Raw genomic sequence first — 23824 nt, 5'->3', positions numbered from 1 at the left:
GGCTCTGGCTGATGACGGGCGGCACAAACATAAAGACAATGATCCCCCTCTGGAACGCTGGTTTCCGTCCGATGAGTCCTGCGGTGAACGTGTTTGTGGGCGGAGCGTCAAGTCACTCATGATTTATAGGTTCTGGATCTTTGAGACACAAACCAAAATGTATTTGCTACAGTTTCCCAAAGAAACAGACTCAGTGTTTTGTAAATACGGCTTATATTGAGTGTTTTGGCTGTTTGGCTGCAAAAGTTTGGAATTTGATTATTTTCTCAGATCTGGAAGGAAAGAAAAGCAATTTGATGATGGAAAAAGATAAAAAAAAATAGTTCAATTTTCATTTGCATTCTTAGAAATATCCACTTTTGCACTCCTCCATCCACTTCGGTCAGTTAATCCTTTTATTTGTCCAAACATCCGCCTTCCTTCATTCATCCATTTTTCCTTCTTTTCTTCTGTTTATCTAGCTGTCTGTGTATCTTTTCTTGCTTTCATTGGTCCTTCTGTATTTTCTTTCGTACTTCTGTACTTCTAATATAATGCTGTGCTTCCTTCCTTCCTTTCTTCATCTAATTTTCCTTCTTTCGTTCATCCTTTCATTGTGACACATCATTAATGCCTGAAGACATTCAGTTGTTGTTTGGTAAAAATTACTCAGTCACCAGGATCAGCAGCGTTTGACCTCTGTGTGACCTCCAGATCATTCCCAAGCGATGTCTCATGAGGCTATAAAGTAAAACATAACCATATTCCAGGGAATAATGTCTAACAAGTGGGAACTAATCTAACACAAAGGGTGCCCCAGTCAGTAAGGGTTCCTGCTCAAGTTCAAGACACAATGGCACCCAGTGTGCGCCATGATGTGGCTAATTACCAGCTCATTAAAGGCCTCTCTAATCACATTAGAGCTTATGCTCTTTCACTTAAATTCTAGCTCTTGATTTTAACAACCTAATTACATTTTCTGATGAAGAAAAAAAAACTTTTCAAAGCAAAACCTGGCTGAGTGGAAATGAAGCGATTCTGCAATGTCAGAGCGGCCTGAATGTTGTCCTCTGGGTTTGTGGACTAAGTTGTGGATTTGAGAAATAGGAGCAGACTTTGTAAAGCGAGTGCATAGAAGATAATTGTAGATAATTGTGTGGATGATTAATGCTTAGGCTGCTTAGAGCTGATGATGAAAAATCTGTGCCAATAACTCCTCTACAGAGGCTTTCTATTGAGAAAAATAGGACTGATAAAAAAGCAATTAATAATAGTACTGATATTGCTCTGTCTTCTAATTATTACATTTTCCATAGATCTACTTAAATAAGTTTATTCCAGATTTGTGTAAATGTGTAATTTTGACACTACTGCTAAAACAAAGTTGACCTTCAATCACCTGAGGAACATTTCCAGGATCAGAGGACAAATACCTCAGCAAGATTTAGAGAAACTCATCCATTCATTTATCTTTAGTGGCATTTATTACTGCAACAGCATCTTCACAGGGTTTGCCCAAAAAAAATCAGTCCTCCAGCTGCAGCTGCTGCTCAGGTTCTCACTAACACTAGTAAGTAAGAACTGGCTGCAAAAGTTCTCAAAAAGTTCTGCAAAAGTTCTTGGAGGGATTCTTTTCCTCCAACTCTACAATTATGTACATCACATAAATTCCTAAAACACATTAACAAAATGCCACACATCCTAAAAGAGTCATGAATTTATGTATCTAAAATTAAGAATGTAAAATGTCTTACACTGTTTGGAAAAATCTAAGCAGGCCTTAAATATGTTAATCACAGGCCTTAAATTTTGTTGTGGCAGAACTATTTCATCTCATTCAGTTTATTCTTCTCATGGCAAAAGTTTGAGTCATTACGTTGTGTGACTTGAGGCAGTTGCAGCTACCGCTAACTCGCTAACTAGCCACTAATAAACTCTTGTCAGGTTTTTGGTGTCTAATATTGGTAAATGTCAGTTTATTGCCACTCGGTTGGATATTGTAACATGTATTTTGAGTAATACAATTGGGACTTCTATGAAGATGCAGTTTCCTTTTGTACATTTTTGCCATCACACAGATTATTAGTGGTCTTAAAAAGTCTTAAATTTGATTTGGGGGACCCTGATTGCAGTTTGTGTTTGTAAAACATGTAAATATTTAAGGTTTCTGAATAATATTGCCTGTAAAGGCACCTGCACAGACTGAGACAAAGCAGATCCACATTGTGGTGGGGTGATAAAGGATGAGGTGGCACCTGGTCATGGGTGGAGCTCTCACCCATGCAACCTGCTGCAGACATGCCTGCATGGGCCCCCATCCAAATCCTCTTTTCCTCCCACATTTTCTGCTTGTGAGATGTTTACAGCAAAGCAGACGTGGGTTTGCTGCCACTTTCGCTCCTGGCACCGGGACCGGCAGTTGTGTTTTTTTTTTTAAAGCTGTCTTTTTAAAGCCCGGATGCAGAGATTGTACGGATAAAAAGAAACATCTGCGCGAGAAAAGTCCCTCTTTTTTATTTATTATTATAATAATACAATAAGACGAAAAAGGCATGACATAATTTCTTGTTATCTAAGAAGCTGAGGCTGCATTTACATTTGCTTTTTATGCAGCGTCCCTGCGCTCTCAGGGCCGATGCACTGGAGTATAACTAAGCTAGCATGGAGGATATCCAACCATTTAAATCAAGCCTCTGGGAATTTTACATAACACATCATTGGAGAGCATTGGTTTTTACATAAAGACAAAGAAGGCCACAAAGAGGCACCGGACGGCCGTCTTAGCCCGAGACGAGCTGCCGCATGTGCTCCTGCAGACTCGTCTAAAGCTTCACGCTCCCGTGCTCACTGTTGTGCTCCGAGAACGCCTCTGCTCATACCCAGACAGCACACAGACAGAAAGCTGCTTATTTTTTTATACATCCCAGGGGGTAGAAAGGAAGAAAAAAATATTTTTCTGAACATGACCCTGAAACTGAACCTTCTCCTCTGGCGCGGTGGCCTGGACTCCACAGAGGCGCTATCGAATCTCTGTCCACAGAGATGCGGCAGGCCGGGAAGCGGCCATATTCTATAGATGTTTCATGGTCATGATTTACACTGGTTTTTGTTGTTTAGGAAGAGTTGTGCGCTTGCTGAGGAAGGAGGAGGCTCTAGAGATAAGTTTGGGAGGCATGTGATGAAGTAGCGCCACTGAAATGTAGCAAACAAATAATAGATTCTAGAGCTAAAGAGCAGCGACTCACTGGACAGCCAGGAGTAACTCGCTACAATGCCTGTGGCGGCCAGCAGAGGGAGCCGAACCCTGCAGCCGAGCAGAAACTGAGATACATGATGAGTCTGAAACCAGATACTTAACCCAGCACCCATCCATCCGTCCGTGCGTCCATCCGTCCGTGCGTCCATCCATCTAATCATCCATCCATCTGTCCATCCATTCATTCATCTATCCATTCAACCATCCATCCATCACCAACCTATATGAAGCTGGGTTCATTTGGTGCTAAAATACTTTAAGTTAGGTATTATGAGGCTTAAGATGCTTGAAAGTTTAACATGAGAAGCAAAAAGCTTCTACCTATGTCCCAATCATTTCCTACATTTAAAGGGTTTTGGTCTGAAACTTCATACAAGGTGGCATCAAAAAGGTCTTTAAAAAGTCTTAAATTTGACTTGTTGAAACATGTGGATGCTGCGTAGCCCTTTAGACATAGATAGTTGTTGCCACCATCATCAGTAACAAACTTTTCCTTTGGATCACATGTCACTTAAAGCCTACTGAAAAGAATGAATTGAAATAAATAAGTTGTACTTTCAGTCAACAAACTTTTTCAAACTTCTTTATCTGATTCCAGTAATCAGTTAAAATTATATTGCTTCCAGCCTCCCCACAGCCTGTATAATCCTAATTTAATCAATTCCTTCACAAATGAGACCGCATGAATAGGCACGTTATTGAATCAGATAAAAATATAGATTGATGAACAGTCCATGACAACATTAGCAGCCTTTCCAAAATGGAGGAATGAAGAAAGAAAGAAAAAAATGAAAAGAAGAAGAAGAAGAAAATCAATGAGCTCAAGGAGCTGTCGTTTCCATGGAGCCTCCTTCGCTAATGGGAATGCTTTTATAGATGGGAAATTACAAGTTGAAATATTCTTTTTGATTATTGGACATCCATAGCCAAATATGATTTACATTAATGAGCATAAGTATATTAAAGACTTTGTACCCCCGACATCTGAAACAATTGAATAATGGCTTTGGCAAGCAAGCAGTGGCAGAGAATGCAGGGAGGAGGTAATGTCATTTTAATTACTAATGGGTATCTTCGTTGTACAGACTTTGATTTTTCATTTTTAGCAACAATCTAATAAGGCAAATATTCATCATCTTCATATCCCCTTTTAAAATGATGATTTTGTCGAGCCAAGACAGCATCGTCGTTTAGAGAAAGTGACTATTTATGCGAGCCCCCAGATCAGCGGGTCATTTGAAGATTGCTTTTAGAAGACGCTCTTCCTGCGAGGAAGGAAGAAAGGTCTTTTCATGCCCACTCGCAGATGTCCGATACACTTAGTGCTGAGAAGTTGACCTTGTTAGCAAACTAAATTTCTTCTCAGAACCTTTAATTGTCTCCATATTTCTCTTTGCTGTTTTTAATGAATGGACGTTAAACGAAGTTTGGAGGTCACGCATGCATCTTAATTTAATTGTTGGCCGCTCCATTTTGACCTGAGCTTCATCAAGGATCCGAAGCGTCTGAATCGTGAGCTGGGTAAACCAGGAGGCGGAAAGATGTTTTAAAGCTCTCCATTTTATTAAACTTCTCCTTTTAATGGCAGCAATTTACAGCTCTGCAGTCAGTTACACTAAACCATTATATAAGCCCAAAACTGTTCATACCCCAGCAATATTTTCATTGTCACAACACAATTCGTAAACGTGGAGGCAGCATTCTCGTTTTGGAGTGGCCCAGTCAAAGCCCTGTCTTGAATCTGACTGTCTGTAACGGGAACTAATGATTAGGGTGATGGCAAGTAGGCCTATCAACCCTCAAAGACTAAGACATAAAAACCAGAAGACATTCAAACATGTGTTAATTGTTGCTGCTCCTTTGCCAGAACATTATTGAAAAAGAGATTTTTAACCTCAATGGATTTTTATCCTGGTAAAATAAAGGTAAGTAAAAAATAAAAAAGCAAGGCAGCACTAATATGATTTCTGTAATGCAATAATAGACTTTAGCATAGTTTGTTGGAGAGGCGATAAATTATTTTTGACATAACATTTACAATAGAATTTTTATGAAAACATAATTTTTTTCAAAACCGCTTTATCAATACTATGTGTTTTAATAATTTTAATAAGTTGGCTGATATTTACTGATGTGCTGGGTTTTCTCCACCATGAAAGAATCTTCAACCTTTGAGGATCTGAATGAAACTCAACAACAACGTAAGTGTAAAAAAAATAAAATAAAAAAAACAAAATTATCTGTCGGGTTTTATTTCCCAATCCCAACCTCCACAGAGCCATTTATTGATCGTCTCTTGCACGTGAACCCCCGCAGCTCCACGGATCAGTTATGATTTTTCAGCCCAGTTGACTTTCAAGGCTTTTGGCGGACCGTTTCCGGGCTTCCACTTCATTATTCTAAAATCTCCCAGAATGCAGAGCGACACACGCTCATGATTGATCTAAAAACCACTGATTTTATTTTCTTTTGAGGAAAATATTATGGATGGGTCTAAACAAGGCATAATTGGCCAAACCCACAGCAGCGCCTGACCTGCCAACAATCCAGACCGACTCCCAAGGTTGGCTGCCTCCCTGGGAAATATTGTGCATTAATTTCATTTAGTCTCCCCTCCAACATTCAATGGTAGAAGTTAATTAAATTGCTTGTCCATTGTGTTCATCCACTTACAAAGTTAATGATATTGTGCCGGGGAATTAAAGAGCGTTTTATAAAGCGCTCGGGATGGGAGCTGGCAGGCACTACATTGCCCAGTTGAACCCTGTCAGTCGGCGGGCTTCTGGACCCCCTAATTAGCAGTGAAATGGATGCTTCCATCTGCCAATTTCCTGCCACGCTCATCAGTCGTCCAGTCGCTCCTCTAACCTGCCCGGCAGAGGGGTCTAAAGCAATAAAACCATCACAGCAGCGACATTCATCAAAAAAAAAAAAAAAAACCAGAAACAAAGTGAATACGAGTGTACATGATATGACTCAGACTTTAAAGCATCTTGGGTATAATGCTGGATTTTTTCCCCCTTCAGCTTAATTCTGATGGAAGACTTTGATAACTTTGTTAAATATCTTTGATACATACAGTAACAGCACCTCGTTTTTTTAGTGAGAGACGGGTTTGAATAAATGTCCTCTGATGCATGTTGGATATCACTGCTAATCAACAGAAAAATAAAATGTCTGAACTCATTTATTTATTCTTTTATATAAAAAAGGCAGCAATGTCCTAACTGGTGAAAATGATTTATGCCAACGTTCAATCCAGCCTTTTTGTTAAAGGTACAGTATTATGCAAAATCAACTTTTGTTTAGCTTTGCATCATGTTATAATGTTCCCTCATTAAAAACTTACCTGATGTGTTGCCTTCATCCTTTCATGGATCTTTGAGCAATCATTTAATTACCAAGGCAACGTTTACAAATGGCTCAATTTAAGTTTGCTTTTTAATTTAATGTGAAATGTTTTATTTCTCATCTATTTTTACACTTAAAAAGATTTTTCATACTTCAATCTACAGGTGTTTGAATCTTATTGCAAAAATTTTTTTCTTATTAAAAAAAAAATTCATTAGCATTTTCTCTTTCAAATATTTATTTTTCTAGCTAAATAATTGTTTAATCGGTAATTTGATGACTCAATTATAGAAATAATTGTATATAATTATCTGTTTATCTGTTTAACTGCATCGTTTTATTGTGCTTGAGCTTTTAAATCATTATAGCTTAATTTTTTGGGGGGTTATGTTATTTATCACTGATGTTCAGGACTAATTCAGTTTTGGCTGGTGTTAAAAAACTTTATAAATAAATTTGATGAACTAAATTTGTTCAAACCAGAGTTTAGCTCATAATTTGTGCTAAAAAAAAGTTGAAACTAACTTACAATCAACTTTTCATAAAGATTTATATTTACATTTTATATTTTTACAGATGTAAAAGCGCTAGTTGTACTGGCAGATTTTTTTCTCTTTTTATAGGAAAAAATATCTTGTTACAAGAGAAAAAAAATCTGCCAGTGGAACCAGAACTTTTCTATATTCAAGAAATTTTGATGTAAAACAAGTGTATTTATTTTGCTTATAAGTTAGTTGTAAGTTAGTTTTGTCTACTTTCATGTATTCTGAAATAGTTGCTCTAACAATTTGAAAAATACTTGATTTTGCGTTTTTGCAATGCAAATGTAGCATTTAGTACAGTGGCCATAATGCACTGCTTTGGGTTAGTATTGATAAAAAAGGGGTTAAAACGGCTAATCTACCTGGTGTCACAAATTGTACAGGATCAGTTTAAATCCTAATTTGTGGTATAAAGCAATTTTCTCTCAAGCTTTGCACGTTATTTTCCTCATTGGAGAAGGAAAGTAAATCTAATCTTAGTTGTAATTACCTTGTAATTAGGTAAATTCACATTAACTTGTTTCCTCTTTGTAGAGTGCAGTCCTTTCCGTTCTTCCCCAGAGCCCCTGGCACCCCCTCAAGTCCCCCAGAGACGAGTGTCTCTCCAGGCCCCTGACGGAGGCCGCTTTCAAATCACAGGAAGTGACAGAAGAAGTTTTAATGAGAGTTTTGTCTGTGTATCCAGTCAGGCCTACCCGGCAGCCGATGAATAATAGACACTGTGGCTCAATACTCTGAATACTCAATCAATGGCACTGCAAGGCGGGGAGGTGAGAGGTGCTTGGCAAACACATATGGCAGTTTGGGAAGGCTGCTGGGCTCTGGAGTGGCAAAAAATACTAAAGCTTCTCCATCTGTATCTCTGGACTGGAAGAAAAGAGCAAGCCATCTATTGATGCTGCACACTTTAGTGCCATGGTGTATTCCTTGCTGGGATGACAAACAGGCTGTTTGTGCAGAGAGGCTCCTGTGAAGGTGCAGTTTGGGGCCAAGATCCTGCATATCAATAGGGGCTTCAGCAGAGCTTTGGATTCTCCACATCAGAAAGATGTGGCTTTTGAGTCATTTAGATGAATAATAATCTCTGATGACTTTTGTGGATATTATGAATCTATTAATCAGTGCTGTTTGACCTTTCTGACATAACATTTGTTAAAGTGGCAGAATGGTGGCAGCATGAGCAGCATTTAGGGTGCATTCACACCAGCCTCGTTTAGTCCTCTTTAGTCTTACTCTAGTTTGTTTGCCTAGAAAGTCCAGTTTGAAACGCTGGAAGTTTACTTCCAAACAAGCTCAAATCATCATTCTTCTAGCACTATGTTTGACAATTGTTATGTTTGGTTTTCTCCAGAAGTGGCACAAACCAAAATTATTTTCTTTTTAGACAGGAGAGACTTTCTCCTTCAACTCTTTCAGACACACTTCAGTCTTTTTCTAATTATTTTGTCATAAACTTAAACGTTTATCATGCTGAGTAGTCTGGGTGCAGCTCTTGAGTTGTTGCATTTTCTCAAACCATTGCCACTCTATAGACTCTACTGTTTTGCACCCTTTAACCAATGCTTCTATTATCTCAGTAACCATGTTTCCATTAACTTTAGAATTGCACAAATTGATATTACCAACATAAATTTGCCTAATGAAAACATGTCAATTTTTATATATATATATATATATATATATATATATATATATATAAACCCTTGTTTTTGCAATAGATTGGACTGTTTTGTTTTGGACTTATCAAAATTTTGCAGAACTCCAATGGAAACTTTTTTTTTTCAATACACAAGTCACGTGATCAAAAGCCAGATATTACTACTGGGAAAAATGACAAAGACGATGACAGGAAGGAGGACGATGATTTCTTATTGTTCCAGACAACCGTTGTACAGCTGTGTGTCATTTGATTGCATCGAATCGGCGTCTACATTTTTCCCAAAATGCCACACACGTAGCCTCACCAATGCCTGAATAAGACGCCAACTTCTCTAATTGCTGATAGATCAGAGCTAGCATCATGTCTGACTTATGAATATATTTCATGTAACTGTTTACATCCGTCACTGCCAAGTTTTTTAAAAACGTACCTTTTGAATAAGTTTACTCACATGTAATTTTATTTTCATTTCTTAATAAATGGAAACATTGCAATTCTGAAATTGTATTTTATCAACATTAGATCACTAAAGCCAAAGATTTTTGCACATTTGTAATAAAAACACATCTACTGATGACGTCTTTCTGACGAAACTGCCAACTCCTGTTTTTATAGAGATGACTTCAGTGATAGCTGTTACTTTGCCTGTTAAATCCAAGACATTTTTCCACTTTAAACCTTTTTGGGCCCTCACCACTGAGACTGAGCATCTGCAGGGGCGACAGAGCATTACCCTCTGAAGTCTCACGGTGACACCGCCATGACACCGGAGTGTGTCGGCCCCCGTGGGACTGACCACTCTTCCCTGAGCGCAGATTGTAGGCGAGACCTTGAGGAAAAATTATTACTTTTATGTTGGCTTTATGGCTCATTTTTCACATTAAATGCAGAAAATCTATGCGGGGGTCAGAGAACACCTGGTTCTCCCTGCCGGCCCGCGGCGCTTTTTGCAACCTCTGGTATTGATGAAACATTCAGCGGAGCAAAGTATGCGGGCTATGTACTGCTGCTTTCAAGTCTCTATTTTCCACCGGCCAGTCTATTGGGACTTGTTCAGCTCGTATCTGCTGGGCTTTTGGAAATGTCAGCCACACACATCCACACACACACACACACACACACACACACACACACACATACACACAGAGTGGTGCACAAAGCCAGGCTTGTGTCAGTGTGTCCTTATCTGTGAGCCGACATGACTTGTGATAAGAGATAGCATTGGCAGAACAGGTCATAAAATCCCAGCTTTTATGGCGCGGTTATTGTCTTTCTGTCTACAATTATAGCGATTACTCATTTCCCCTCACCTGCTCCCCCCTCGGCCCTCACAGCGCACTTAATAGACTGCATTTTGCTAATGGAAAATTAAGTAGGCGCCGTGGCAGTGAGGTTTATAAATATGTAAAATAATCTTTTAATTATTTCAAGTGAATCTGGCAGCTAATCAATAAAGAGGGACGTGACAAACATACGTTTGACGCGGCCATTGTAAAGCCACTGGTAAGAGATAAGCACGGCCTGTCAGCGCAGTCCGGCCCTAATGAATATTTTGAGGCTGTCATGCAAGGAGAGAAATGGATTAATTGTGGCCCTCGCTAATATAATGGCTCCTTCATGAAGAGTGCAGGAGTGAGGAAGAGGAGCAGGAGGAGGAGGAAGGAGCCTGGTGGCTGCTGGGTTCAGAACCCCAGCGTCAAATGAATATTTATGAGGGTTGGGGTTAAGTAGATTTCTGCGATTACACGGGTAGCCACTTAGGCACGGCTGTTTATCATTTGTTTGATAATTGATTTAGCCGGTGTCATATTAATTTTGGTCATAGTCGTCTGATCTGAATATCCTACAGAAACGCCACCTTCCTCCGAAATATACACATTGAGCATTTTTAATTTTTAAAATGCTTTAGGAAAATTCTTGTTAAATTTTCTATTTTGCGATAATTTAGATCTTTGTATTGTTTACAATGAAACAGAAAAATGTCATTTACATGTAGACAAAGTCCGTTTCTGGTTGTACCAAATTGAAAAAAGGCCCCAAGCTGCTGAAATTCTTAGAAATAGCATTCCTATGGTTCAAAAGCCGAGAGTTTTCTCTTGCTGTGTCATAGACTACTGCTCCTCCCCCACTTGTTGCTGTGTACTCCTAGCCACCTTTAATGTACTACATTGTTATATATTTAAATACTGGTGTGTCTTTCCAAACTGCATTTTGTCCAAAGGCATTTTAAAGAAGCAACAAGGAAAGGGAAAATTTCATATACCCCAGAAGAGTAGAATTTTATCTAACAATTGAAACCTTCTAGATTCATTTTAGATATTTAAAAATATTTTTTGGACATTCAGAAGTTGTTTTTGCAAAAAAGGAATGATAATTTTTCACTGATAAAGGTGCAGATTAAGATGTAAACACTTAGATATTCAATGAATAATAATACCACGTGGGAGAAAAAGGACTTTTTGATAAAAATGTATTTTTTTCTTTATTTCACAGTAACCTACTCTGTTGTATAAAACAGACCATACAAAAATGCTAAATCTTTTCACGAAAACTTGAATAATTATGCAATTTTTAAAATTATTATTTTAACCACAATATGCCCTAATATTTTTCAGCAGTAGGAAAAACTGTTTCAACCTGAAATTAAAAGCAGTTACATCATGTTATCCTTTTTCCTGTAAATTTTACGTCTGTGGACTTTTTTCAAGGTTAACAATATACCATAAGAGTCTCATACATGTGAAGTCCATCCATTTTCTACCGATCAACTGTGCTTGGACCCGTCAGATAAATTGCAGAGTGCAGTTTAATTTGTTATTTAAAAAGATATGCACCCTTTGTCTCTTTATTTTTGCTTCACCAGCCTCTGAAAAATTCCCATAAACAACAGCACTTAGCACGGTGCCACCGCCTTGACAAATGGCACCCATCTCCCTCCCTGCCTGTGTTTTCCTATTTATCTCCCAGTCTGGTGTTGGCACCTTTAAGGTGAAAGACAACATAAAGAGAAGCGAACACAAATAAAGCGCAGCGGCCGCCTTCCTGGAAGCCGCTCTCCCTCCGCGGTGAAGTTTTGACCTTGAGTCTCGCCTTCCTCCATCACGGCTGGGAAGAGGGAATGACGAAGGGGAAGGGGAGTGGGTGGGTGGGTGGCGCGGCGGAGGTTCGGGTCACCAGCCGCAGTTCTCATCAATTAAATGCACGATGGTGTTTTGTGTCGGCTGAACTTATATGTCAAGGAGATGGGCAGGACCTCATGTTTGTGCTTTTGACAAATCAGCAAATGTTTAATCTCAAGATGTGCCGGCGAACATAAATAATGCAGAGGAACGCCGTCCCCCGCGTAGAAAAAGACGAGAAAAGATAAAATCCTGCCTCATGCCTCTTGATTTTTTTCCTTTAGCTCTTCTCCCCTTATCATACACGCAGCCTTACAAAAGTATTCACCCTTTTTGCACCATTTCTGATTTTTGTTATGTTACAAACCTAAGTTCTTTGGATTGTATGCAACAGACAACATGGCTAAAAAACTTAACATGATTGAAGAAGTCAGTATTGATAATGTTTGATTTAAATATTTGAAATATTGCCAAACTGCCACAGTTTTCACTCCACATCATTATTTTTTTATTTTTCAAGTTGCTGTGAAGCACAGTGGTGGAACCTTAAACTGCTGCTGCGCCAGTTACTCAACCGGTTGTTGCTAGGCAACCAAAGCGTGAGCGAGTTAGTTGATTCCACCAACCTTGTTTAGAGAGCCATGAGAGGTTGAGCAGCTGAAGCCTGTCTTGACAGCACAAAGCATAGATGAACCATGACTTCAAGGCCAACAGGAAGAAAGAATATGAGAAAAAAATAAGTTTAAGGCCTTACAGTTGTTTATAAGTTATATAGGAATGAGGCAAGACTTAGCTGTAAGACTGTGGCTTGTTTATTGTCATTTAACAACAAAAAACAATAAATGTCAGTTTGTTACGAGAACCTACCAAGATGGCTGCCAGATACAAAGGATCCCAGAAGTGTGATGTCAGAGGAGGACTATGTATTGAATATTCTGTTATTGATCACATGTCTAATTCAGTACATGAAGTAGTGTTTGATTGTAAAATGACAGATAAATTGCACATAATTTCCAAATGTTTCATGAATAAATTCCTCAATTTTAGTGCTCTTCAGTCAATACTGTGTGGAACCTTTTCATCTCAGAGGGAGAACATGTTTGAGCATCAGCCTTGACGTCTTGCCACAGATTCTCAATTGGATTTAGGCCTGTGCTTTGACTAGACCATTCCAGTTAGGTATGCACCAATAATTTGACCTGGATTTCCTTAATTTTGGGAAATTGGCGATCGACAGATACATGTAAAGCCTCTGCAATTGCTGTAGAAAAAATAATTGATAGTTTTTCTTTAGAAAAAATAATAGTCATCAGAATTGAATTGATCAAGCTCATCTTGATTTAGCATTTGATTAATTGCTTATTGCAACAGGCTTATCTTTATACCTTTTTAATATCAGGACTGATATAAATATTAATACTGGACTGATGCATCTCTCCTTGAAATTATTATTTTTATTCATGAATATTTTCATATTTGCATCAAACTTAGCTGTTTGTGTCCTCTGTTCTGTTTTTATTTTGTTGGATCAGCTCTTTCCAGTAGATCTGACTCACCAGCCTTCGCCCCAGTGTTTGCTCGGGGGTGTTGGTGGTGGCTGGGGGGGATAAGGGGGAGCAGGACAGAGACTTATCCTGAGCCAAAGGTCTGCTATCTCAAAGACACAGGGGATTGAGCTTGAGCTTAGCCTCCATTTGCCCTAAATGTAAAGAGGCCAACAGAAAGCAGTGTAGTGGAGTGTGAACCGCATCAAATCCCCCCCATTGCCGCTCTCCCACTTCTTCCCACAGACTTTGATTGGCTCGTCCACCGACTGGGAAAGTTTCCTGATTGTTCGGAGGCAAAATTAAGATTTTAAGCCTATTGAAGTTGATCTTTGCTCATTGAAAAGTCCATCTGAATGTGTGCTCTGAAAGGGTAAATTGTTGCATTGGAGGAGTGCAGAAAAAAGGGGAAGTGTACTGTACTGGCAGGACGCTGCACCTGTCGCTGTGCAGCTGATGGTGTGTAGCGGTTCTGGTGGACTGGGTCTGTCCGGCCACGTTGCCAACCTTATGAAGTCAGTGGTTTAATTAGAGGGACAGGCTGAAGGTTTTAAACTCACTATGAAGAACGGCAGCTGTTTTAAACTTGAGCTAATTAATCACATTAATGTTGAGCAATAGTTGCGGCATTGCTGACGTCTTTTCAACCTGACATCGTGTTGGGCCTGAACAAGCTGTGGCAATCTCCGTCCGTCCATTTGTTTACTGACGGACCGACCGCTTATGAAGGCTCCGTGTTTAAGTTTTGATCATTAAATAAAGATTTGTCCTGAATTCCTGCTGATCTTTTTGTATTTATTCTAAATGTTTCAGTCAGTCCTTTAATTCCTTCTAACATTGTTTCCTCTTCTCTCTCTGCAGGCTCTTGGAAGTTTTTACTTTATCCATGAGTCTGTGAAAAGCGTCTCCGAGTTTGATTTCGATGGTGAGATCACACACATACACACACCTCCAGCACACACCACAGATACATCACCAATCCCTAGAAATGAATCCTTGTGTCAATCCCATTTACCGTCTATTCTTGCTTCCATCAGAACCAGTCAGCTAAGATTGGCTCTTGAGATAATACGGAGGCAGCAGGACCGGATGGTAATGCTTATTAATATTAGGATTTAATTCATACAGTTTCGGGGCTGCCGGTAATGGCGTTCTACAAGTTATTGGACAGTTACAGCGGTCTCATCAGCCCGCCGTGTCAGAGGGCCTCGGGGTCCGGCGACCGCGCTAATTAAAGAAAGGATATAGATGTGGAGGCGCCTCACTTCCTATTAGACATCAGATCAGCTTTAGCACCAGTGAAGGACAGGGCGGCGGCGTGGGGGAGGGGTCACGCACATCTACAGGCAGAAGAAGAACTTCAGTCAGAAATTTTATATTTTGATCATTTTCTGGAGTGGAATGAAAATGTTAAATGTTAAAATAATAACCATTTTACTCGGCTTCTCTGTAATTTAACTCTTATCTGGGTTTGTGTCCCTTGGGAAAAGACAAATAAATTCTAATTAAAAGTAACCGTAAATTATTTTTCAACTTGGTAAAATATGTTATGGGTTGGCTTTTGCAGGCTGGAATGCAACGCAACAACTACACCTTTCTTTTTTGATTTAGTTGTCACATTGTGTTTGGTTGTCGTCTGTCGGCATCCCAGAAACGTCTGTCTGAGTGACAGACTGTTTTGTCCACTCAGATTGTGACAACACGTCTTTTCCACAACCCTAAAGTCAGATTCGGTTCTGAACACCGTCTGGACCATCCCCCCCAAAGACATTCATCTTCTCCTGTTGACGTCAATATTTCATTGGATTTATATTTAGCATCGTTTTGTTGCTGAAAAATGAAAGTTTGACTTGAGATCTAATTTGGCCTTCGGTTAAGGCGTTGCAGGTTTATACTATTGTTTCCTCTGCTTTTGGATTACACCTGCAGCTGGAAGACATTTTGAAATGACATATCTACTTTTGGATAGCTGACCGGTTTGTTGTAACCGTGGCAGCAAAGTATTGTTTTTATAATTGGGAGCAGCTGATTAGCTCACATTATACCTAAACTACAACCTCCAAATCACAGAAGAGTTGAAACACAGGCTTCATGTATGCAGAGCACAGAGAAAAGGAGGAACTCTTGGCCAGAAAGAGATTCAAAATGAAGCAGCAAAAGCAAATAAGGTGGATTAGCAGTGCTGGTGTCAAGCAGAACATGTTACTGTGGAATTTTGAGTTGCCTAAATATTGAGCTGTTAGCATTTCGTGACATTAACGAGACTGTCATACGTCAAAAGTCTTCAGTCAGAGGTTCCTTCATTTTTAGTTGGAACACTGACTGCTACAGGATATTCTTCAGATCCGCAACATCGCAAACCACAATTTTTCTTCGAAGATGCTTGGATGAAATGAGTTATTACATTTAATTCCATTCAAACAGATTCCAAACAAAGTATTTTTCAATTGGATGACCACAAACTAATAATCAGTCCAAACTTTCATTTCCCAACATTCTGTGCCATTCATCCATTCATCACATGTTACAGTTATTTTACCATCTTGTGATACTGATGAAATTTAATCAAAAGATTGATTTGGGGTTTGAACACTTATGCAACCAGATTAATGCTCCTCTTTATGTTTCTTTTCTGACAAGATATGTCTCACGATACACCGAAAAAAAAAAAAATCCAAATTGACTATATTCTTCATATCATGTAAACACAACATTTTACTCTTGGTATGTGTTGTTCATTTTTTAAGAAATGGTTTTGTTTTGCTTGATTTAAGAGAGTCCATGTTTTAATTTTGGCTTCATATTATGAGATCAATGCAACTGTTTTATTAGATATATCATCACTTATTAAACTGTTTATCCTTCCTTCACAGGCATTAAATATTTTATTCACATTTTAAAAAGCTCATTTTAATTCTTTTCCTGAAGTTCTTCAGTCTTGCCAGCAGGTGGTGCAGTTGCCACTCACTCGTGAAGTCTCCAAATGTAAACCAGTTTTTTTGTGACATTTCTCTCTTTTTTTCACCGTTTTTCTCCTTCACTTCTTCCCCCTCCTGTCCTTCTCTGTCTCACCTCTTCCTCCTCCTCTTCTTCCTCTTCAGACGGCAAATTTCGGAAGGTGATCGGGAGGGATGTCGGCATAATGAGCCCGGATCGGTTATCGTTACCCATGGTGCAGAAGGAGAAGTTCCCAGCGGACTTCTTTCCACAGGTGGGAAGAAATAAAGTTCATAAACACATGAATACTTTTTTTAACTAAATATTATTGTTGTTTTTCCATCATTTTGGATTAAAAAAAGTTTTATTTTTCATATGCATGCTCAGTTTGAACATGAATTACACCTAAAAAAAAAAAGGTCCTGGTTGCTTCCCGCTGATCGCTCCGCTGTGTTTGGTTTTCCTGTCAGACGGCAAGCCGCACGCACAGTGCCGCAGTGCTGATGTAGTAATAAAGAGCACGGCGGCCCTCGTGTCATCCCTGCGCTCCCCACTCATCCGTCAACCATGCTCCGACGGCCGCCTCCGCGAATATATGCAAAACAGATGGATACGGCCCCTTCACACACTTCCCCTCAATTTCCGTCTCTTTCACACACTTTAGGACCCCAAAAACACACACACATCCACACATGCGCACTCCCCCACTATCTCATTGTACATCCTAGAGATCCACAGAAGCAGCTTCAGGATCTCCTGATCTAGAAACAATTAAGGAGTGAAAACATTAACGACAAAGGCCCAGAAACAGCGTGAAAAGGATGAGTGGGAGCACGTGCGTGTGTGTGGGGCAAGCAGATGAGAAAAGTTTTGGCCCGTGATAGATGCCTCTTCCCCAGCCTGCGTATGAATCTGGGATGATGCTCCAGAGAGCACCACTCCACATAATGTTAGCCCATTTAAAAAGAGCAGATTTGTGTAGTCTATCAGGGTCGCAGAGTATTTTCCCCCTCCCTCTCTTTCTCCCTCCTCCTACGACCCCTCCGTAGTGAGAAATTGGTTGTTATCATAGATCACAGATACTGCTCAAACCTCTTATGAAAGATGAATTAATTTCACTAATGCTTTAATGCAAAGCTCTCATGAGGGAGGCAGACTGGTGATAACCCCTGCCTCGTCCCCGCTTCCTCCACCGCTGATTTATGCCCTCTTTTAGTAGATGAAACTGCCTAGATTTGCCATCCATCTGCAGCTTTGAGGAATCCCATTACTCCAGAGAAGGGATGTACGGGGAGGGTTGTTGGATCGGAGGGGACGCCGTGCGGAGTCCAAAACGAATCGTTTTAGTTTTGGGGCTCACACAGCTTGAGATCTGAGGAGGAACTTTGGCGACAAATGTTAAAGGAGGAGCTGATTTCTACCTTCTGATGAAGATTACAGTACAGAGTGACGACTCAGGTGTCCATGTCTTACCTTTACAAGGAAACATCACAAGGACTGTCATGAGCCCTCAGATGAGTGGGAATCATTTTCAACAGTCTGTTATCATCAGCTGGGTCACTATCACAAATCTGCGCAAAACTTTGTCAATATTCCGCTGATGTAAAAAAACACAATTTTGCGATTGCCATTTTTCCAATAACTAAGAAAAACAATTAAAATCTCACACAAATAAGTTTGTTCACGTGATAAGTCATTAAAAAAATCCCTGTCATCATCCTTCTACCACTTCCTGTCGTCTTCTTCATCTGTTCCACCAGAAGTGACATCCAGTTACAACAACCGCTCTTTGGATCTCTGTAAAAAGGAGCAAACGTCCTTCCAGCTGCACAGCATCCAGAATAAAGAAATAATAGGAGGATCACTGTCTAAAGAAGAAATGCCTCAATCACAGAAAATAGCAACTAACATAACCAAGCAAAAGAAAAGTAACAATTATTTCTACTCTTTAAAAAAAGACTCAATAAATTGCTGATTATTTTTATTGTTGTATGTTATGGGGTTGACGATCCATTCAGTTCATCATAACGTCCTCATCAAATGTCAGCAATATTTTAGGATTTGTTTTATTTTTTCAAGATTAGTCAAAAGTTCAGTTCAGGTTTGATTTGTTCATTTATTAAACATTTTGAGCTGGTTTATTTTTAAGGTGTTCCTGAAGCCAAAACAGCACTAGAATGACTCAGATCTTAAATGGTGCTTTAAAGAATCTGTGTTCAGTGAAATGATTCACTTCAGATTAACTTCTTCAGTTTTCATGTGTTTTGAACCAGAGAGAAAGAAATCGAAATCGGCTGATCCACAAACGTCCTCAAACAAAGTTTAAAATAATACAGCACAGCTGTATTTAAACAAAATAAAATAAAATTTTCAGTCGGAGAATCAAATGACAAATAAACAATTGAGGTGTTTATGGTAAATTGAATTTAATCGGTGTAAAAAAGCAATAATGCAGGCCATCACTTCTTTTTCACAACCGGCTCCTGAGTCGTAGCAACAAGGCAACAAGAAAGACAGAAAGGAGGATATTTATTGAAATGCTGAATAAAACGGAATTGGCCCAAATCATGGGGCGCATTTCTTTTGAAAGGCCTCTGTGATGGATTTGGACGTCTTGTCGTTCTCCGTTGTTCCGTCCATCTCCACCTTCCCCCGTGGGACTGAATGTAAATACTCCTTTGGCGCTACGTGCGTCCAAAAGCCACTGCATCATAAGGATTTGTCATTGCCTAATATAAATAAAGTATACGACCCAGACCTTAATGTGCCCTTGGTATTGATTGTTTTACACAGGCGAGGAGGGGGGAAAATAAGTGAGAGAAAGGAAGAAATGAACAGACAGGCTGTAGATCAACATCTATATGAGTTTGTTGTTTGGCACCATCAGTGCGTCCATAAAAGCACCAACTTTTTATAACCTTTTAGTGCCCCCTGTAGTAAGCTTCTGTTTCAGCACTTTGATTACTTTAAAGTTCAGACCTCCATGGAAGTTAACTTCCTTCCTGTTTCCTCCCCTCCCTCCGCCGTGATTCATGTTTACGTTAAGGAGATGAAGTCATTTAAAGCGGCGTCGCTTGTAAAACGCTCGCCGCGTTTATCACCAGACAAGACACCTGTGACACGGATGCCGTCCTCCGTGACAGGCGTGATCCATGAGACGGCGAGGAGCTCTCAAATGAGAGGCTAATGTCGAGATGAAGGCTTGCCGAGCTCATTTTCGCAAATAGAAGGCGAGTAAACTCTGCTGCAGGGAGTCGCTTTGCGGCTGTAAACCCTGTGTGGGGCCCTTCTGTTATTTAGTGGGGCCCCTTGCAAGATGATGGAATAAGGATAGATGTGATCGTCTACCGAGGCTCAAATCAATCAGTGTTTGTGTGTATTACTTATTACTGGCTGTGCATTTCTGTCCTGCACCACTAAAACACTCCCACCCCCTTCCAAACATCATCCTGCCATAATGTTATTTATGGGGGTCAGGCTTTCAGCTGGAATATACAAAAGGTCAAAGAATCAAAAGAGATGGACCAGGAAATAGTCATAGGAGGGTGTTGTGAGGCTCTTCTAATAAATCCTGACATTTAAAAAAAATGTCTGTAGTCACAGTTGTGTAGTTTTTAGTTGTGGGATAAAAAGAATGGCTTGTAGCTGTTTTAAAATTACACATACCAACCCACAAATGATGAAAATCCCATTTTGGCACCCAAACACAACAACAGATCCACATTAAATCTCTGAAAAATAGAAGTACATCACATTAATTGGATTAATCGTGATTTATCTATTAGTCAAATAATCGTCACCTTGTTTAGTAAACAATGAATCATTAACTGTAATACACAAACTTCAAAAATGCCAGTTGCTGAAAGATAAACATATTCAAAGCAGTTATTAAGCCAAAACTGTATAAAAATATATAAATTTTGCATTTAAGATGAAACAAAAAAAAATTCCCATTTCTGAGACTGAAATTAGACTTTAAGAAGATTAGCAGCTGTTTTAACATTTTTTCCCTTGTGAATAGCCTTCATCAAAGCGCAGTGCTGAACTTCAGATGGTTTGGAAATGGCCTTGGAGCCATTCCCAGATTGATGGCCAATGCTGATGTCTTTCTGTGTTTGAATTGAGCCTGCTTTTATAGACAGTCTTTCCATGATTTTGCTTTTGTGATTATTTTTTATTTTTTTGCTATCAAAATCGCAAATTTTGTGCTGCTACTTTGCGCTTATTTATGACCGTAAATGTGACTGTTTGTTGCTCACCATATCGATCTCAGGCTATTAGTCGACAGTTTTGTAGAAGTAAGAAGTACTGCCACCTTCAGGTGGGAGTTAGCAGTCACTTAAGCCCAATGCGCTTGACCATTTTGGCAAACAATTTACTCAAAATTATAAATTGGCAAGAAACAAATGCAGAGAGTTGTTCATTTTATTTTTATTTTTTTGTGAATTTCTGCAATCCTGTAACTGTGGAAGGACTGATATATAGTTGGTTTGAGTCTGTGATGTTTTTCTGTACAAATTTGAATCGTTTTAGAACTGAAAGGAGGTGTGCTTTCTTTTCATCATGCCAGTATTTTCTTGAATACTTCATTTTTCTGCCATCTTTTACCCCTCTGTGTGGGTCTATGCTCGGCGGTCAGTCTGTGCATCGCCCAACGTCCTCCGGACGCGACCCTCTCTGCAGCCGCCGTTCATCACTGTCGCAGGCGGAGACGCCATCACTGACCTGTGGAAGCTGAGCCAATGTCACCCTGAGCCTCGTGGCCTTCCTGCTGCCCCTCGCACCCACCCACCAAACCCCCACCCACATCCTGGGATGACATTATTATTTGCACCCAACATGTCACTCCGTCAGTTTATTGTTTTCAGGATTACTAACGGTTAATTCAGCTACTGATTAGTCTATCGATTATTCTTACCAATTAATTAATCGATTAATCACCTGTCCTGGTTATTAATCGATTATTCTGATTATTAATCGGATAAAATGACACATTATGCAGATTTTTGATTTAAACCTTTTTGATATATCAAATAGCTCAAAAAGTGCAAAGAAATAATCAAATTCCTTTTTGATATCATAAAATAAACTTTTTGTTCCCTTAAATGCGACAACGTATCATTAAGTTAGTGTACTCTTGATTATTTGTAAAAAAAAGATTAATATGGAGCTTAAAATATATTTCTAACATCAACATGTTAGAAGCTGAGCTGTTTCTGCTTGAACTTGCATCAACACAGTGTAGAGCATGTCTGTTAATTACATTTTAAATTACTGATTAGTAAATTAATAGCAAAAGGTACTTCCAGAATTAGAAGTTAAAACTTTGCCACTTGTGTTATTTTTAATTACAGAAAAATTTTTAATTTTGATGTAAATGCAAAATGGATATGTCTCTTCCAACAGTTTTTGGTTTAATTACTGCCTTGAGTGTGTTATTCTTTCAGCAAAATGGCCTTTTTGAGTATTTACACTCCACTGAACAATTAATTGATAACTACATTCAATCTATTCATCGTGATTAATCCCATTAATCGTTTCAGACCTATCTTTTTTACTTGATAAATGGATTTAAATTCTGTCATTTTGGTTGTTAATGCATAATATTGAGTGTACCTGTATTGCACTCTTCCTGTCAGCCGCTAGATGCTATCCCAAACTGGACTCTTGTCCCAGACGGAACCGGTTTCATTGCTGCAATGACTGAGAGCTGCCTTTCTGTTTTAAAGTGCGAGACTTTGCCTTTGTGTGTGTTGTTTGTGTGTGTTTGTAAGGAACCGGGGGGTCAATCAGTCATATGTGCAGGAAATGGGGTAATCTGGGGCCAGGTGTCAGAAAAGTGATGGATTTTAATGCTGTGATCGTAGTTAATGGCTCTTTAAATTAAATCGAGATTAATCGTCTCTGGCGGCAGTCAGATCTCGTACGAATCCCCCACCGCCATCCCTAACCATCATCTTTCCACCTCCTCATCCTTTCTAGCGGCTTCCCTTCCTTCCACAACTTTACAAGCTGAGGGATTTGTTCCTGCTGTAAAGTAATCGTATTGTTCTGAGGATATAAAGTCCATTATGCCTGTAGTTACTCAGCCTTTATTGTGCGTGTTTCTCCTTTTTATTCACTTTCTGAGTGTGTAAGGTCAATCTGTTTTTCCAGAAGGGTGAAACTCATATCTAATTCCATTTGCTCTTTTCAAAACCACAACATTGGACGAGTGAGTTATAATTGGGCCCATGCATCCTGCAGAGGCAGTATGGATTAATTCAAGTATGCTAATGTAATTCAATTTGATACAGTTAATCTTCTACTAATGCAGATTGAAGGATGCAAGGCGCAATCAAATACCTCTTAGCCCTTTAATTTGCATCTGGGTTTTTTAAATAAAATTAGTCAATTTGTAATTATGCGACCTGGCCTATAATTAGTTTATTTATCACCGCAGTTAACTCCCGGAGAGGGAGAGAGATCGACTGGAAAAGAAAGAAAGAGGTTGTGGAAAATAGAGTTATTTATCTTATTCCGAATGAGAAGACTCACAACATCAATTTGTCTCTCATTTAATAACCAGCTTCCTGGTGAATCATGCGCTGTTTGATCATGTGCTGCTGGGGAACGAAGCAGCTGGTTTGATCCGATCTGTCCAGGACAAACCCGGTGAGGTCTGATCCAAACAGATCACACTGCAGGAGGTGTGACCTCTGACCTCAGCTTGGTCTGGTGTCTTTTCTATAAATAGGTCAGAAGTTGTATTCCTTTTTTATTGAGGTCCAAGCCAAGTTTATTGTTATTTTATTGCAGTTTACAGGGAAAGAAATAATATTGCAAGTTAGCAAATCGAATATTTTAGGATCGCATTAAAGAATCCAAAAAGGGAAATTTACAATATGTTGACATCAAACACACTGATACATTTGAATTGATTATTTATGTCCATTTTAAAGACTGTATTGTACAACCAATGGAAACTCAAAATTCAGCTTCTTCATAAAACTTGAAAATTATATTAAAACTATTATCTTTAAAACCATTATGTTATAAGTCAAACATAAATGTTATGAAAGTTCAGTTTCTGTCATAACAAGAAACTTATTTCAAGAAATACGTTTGGCAAAGTTACATCCAATAATATTAAAGGAAAGTTAAACGGAAGAAAAAACTCTGACAGATTGAAGAATTTGAATAATTTTGGGGTTTTTTATATGCCCTCATGTGATGCTTTATGCTCTGTTACACTAAATTTTGAGACTGAAGATAAGGAAGACCATGGATGCTAGCTTCTGCAGTAGCAGGTATATTTGGTGTTTCAAATATTGAAGAAGCCAGTCACAGTTGTTTTTTTAGTCTTTCTGTCTCCGACTTCTTTGACTTTACTCCAGATCAGCAACTAGAAGGTAAAAACATGGACATAGTTGGGTGTTCCAAGACGATATAAATCA

General features: G+C 39.1%; 1 protein-coding gene across 2 annotated transcripts in view; it reads left to right on the top strand.

The window, feature by feature from the left end:
* The window catches only part of LOC129359605 (inositol polyphosphate-5-phosphatase A-like), a 151743-nt gene that overhangs the window by 66993 nt on the left and 60926 nt on the right, over positions 1-23824 (top strand). For both annotated transcript variants that reach the window (XM_055029349.1, XM_055029348.1), the window contains exons 5-6: positions 14313-14376; positions 16553-16662. In XM_055029349.1, coding sequence (XP_054885324.1) covers positions 14313-14376; positions 16553-16662 — 174 coding nt within the window. The remainder of the gene's footprint in view (positions 1-14312; positions 14377-16552; positions 16663-23824) is intronic.

This window comes from Poeciliopsis prolifica, unplaced genomic scaffold, assembly GCF_027474105.1.
Source record: "Poeciliopsis prolifica strain line A6 unplaced genomic scaffold, Auburn_PproV2 SCAFFOLD005, whole genome shotgun sequence".
Lineage (NCBI taxonomy): Eukaryota > Metazoa > Chordata > Actinopteri > Cyprinodontiformes > Poeciliidae > Poeciliopsis > Poeciliopsis prolifica.
Note: the sequence above shows the minus strand (reverse complement) of the source record. Positions and strands in the feature narration are given on the sequence as shown.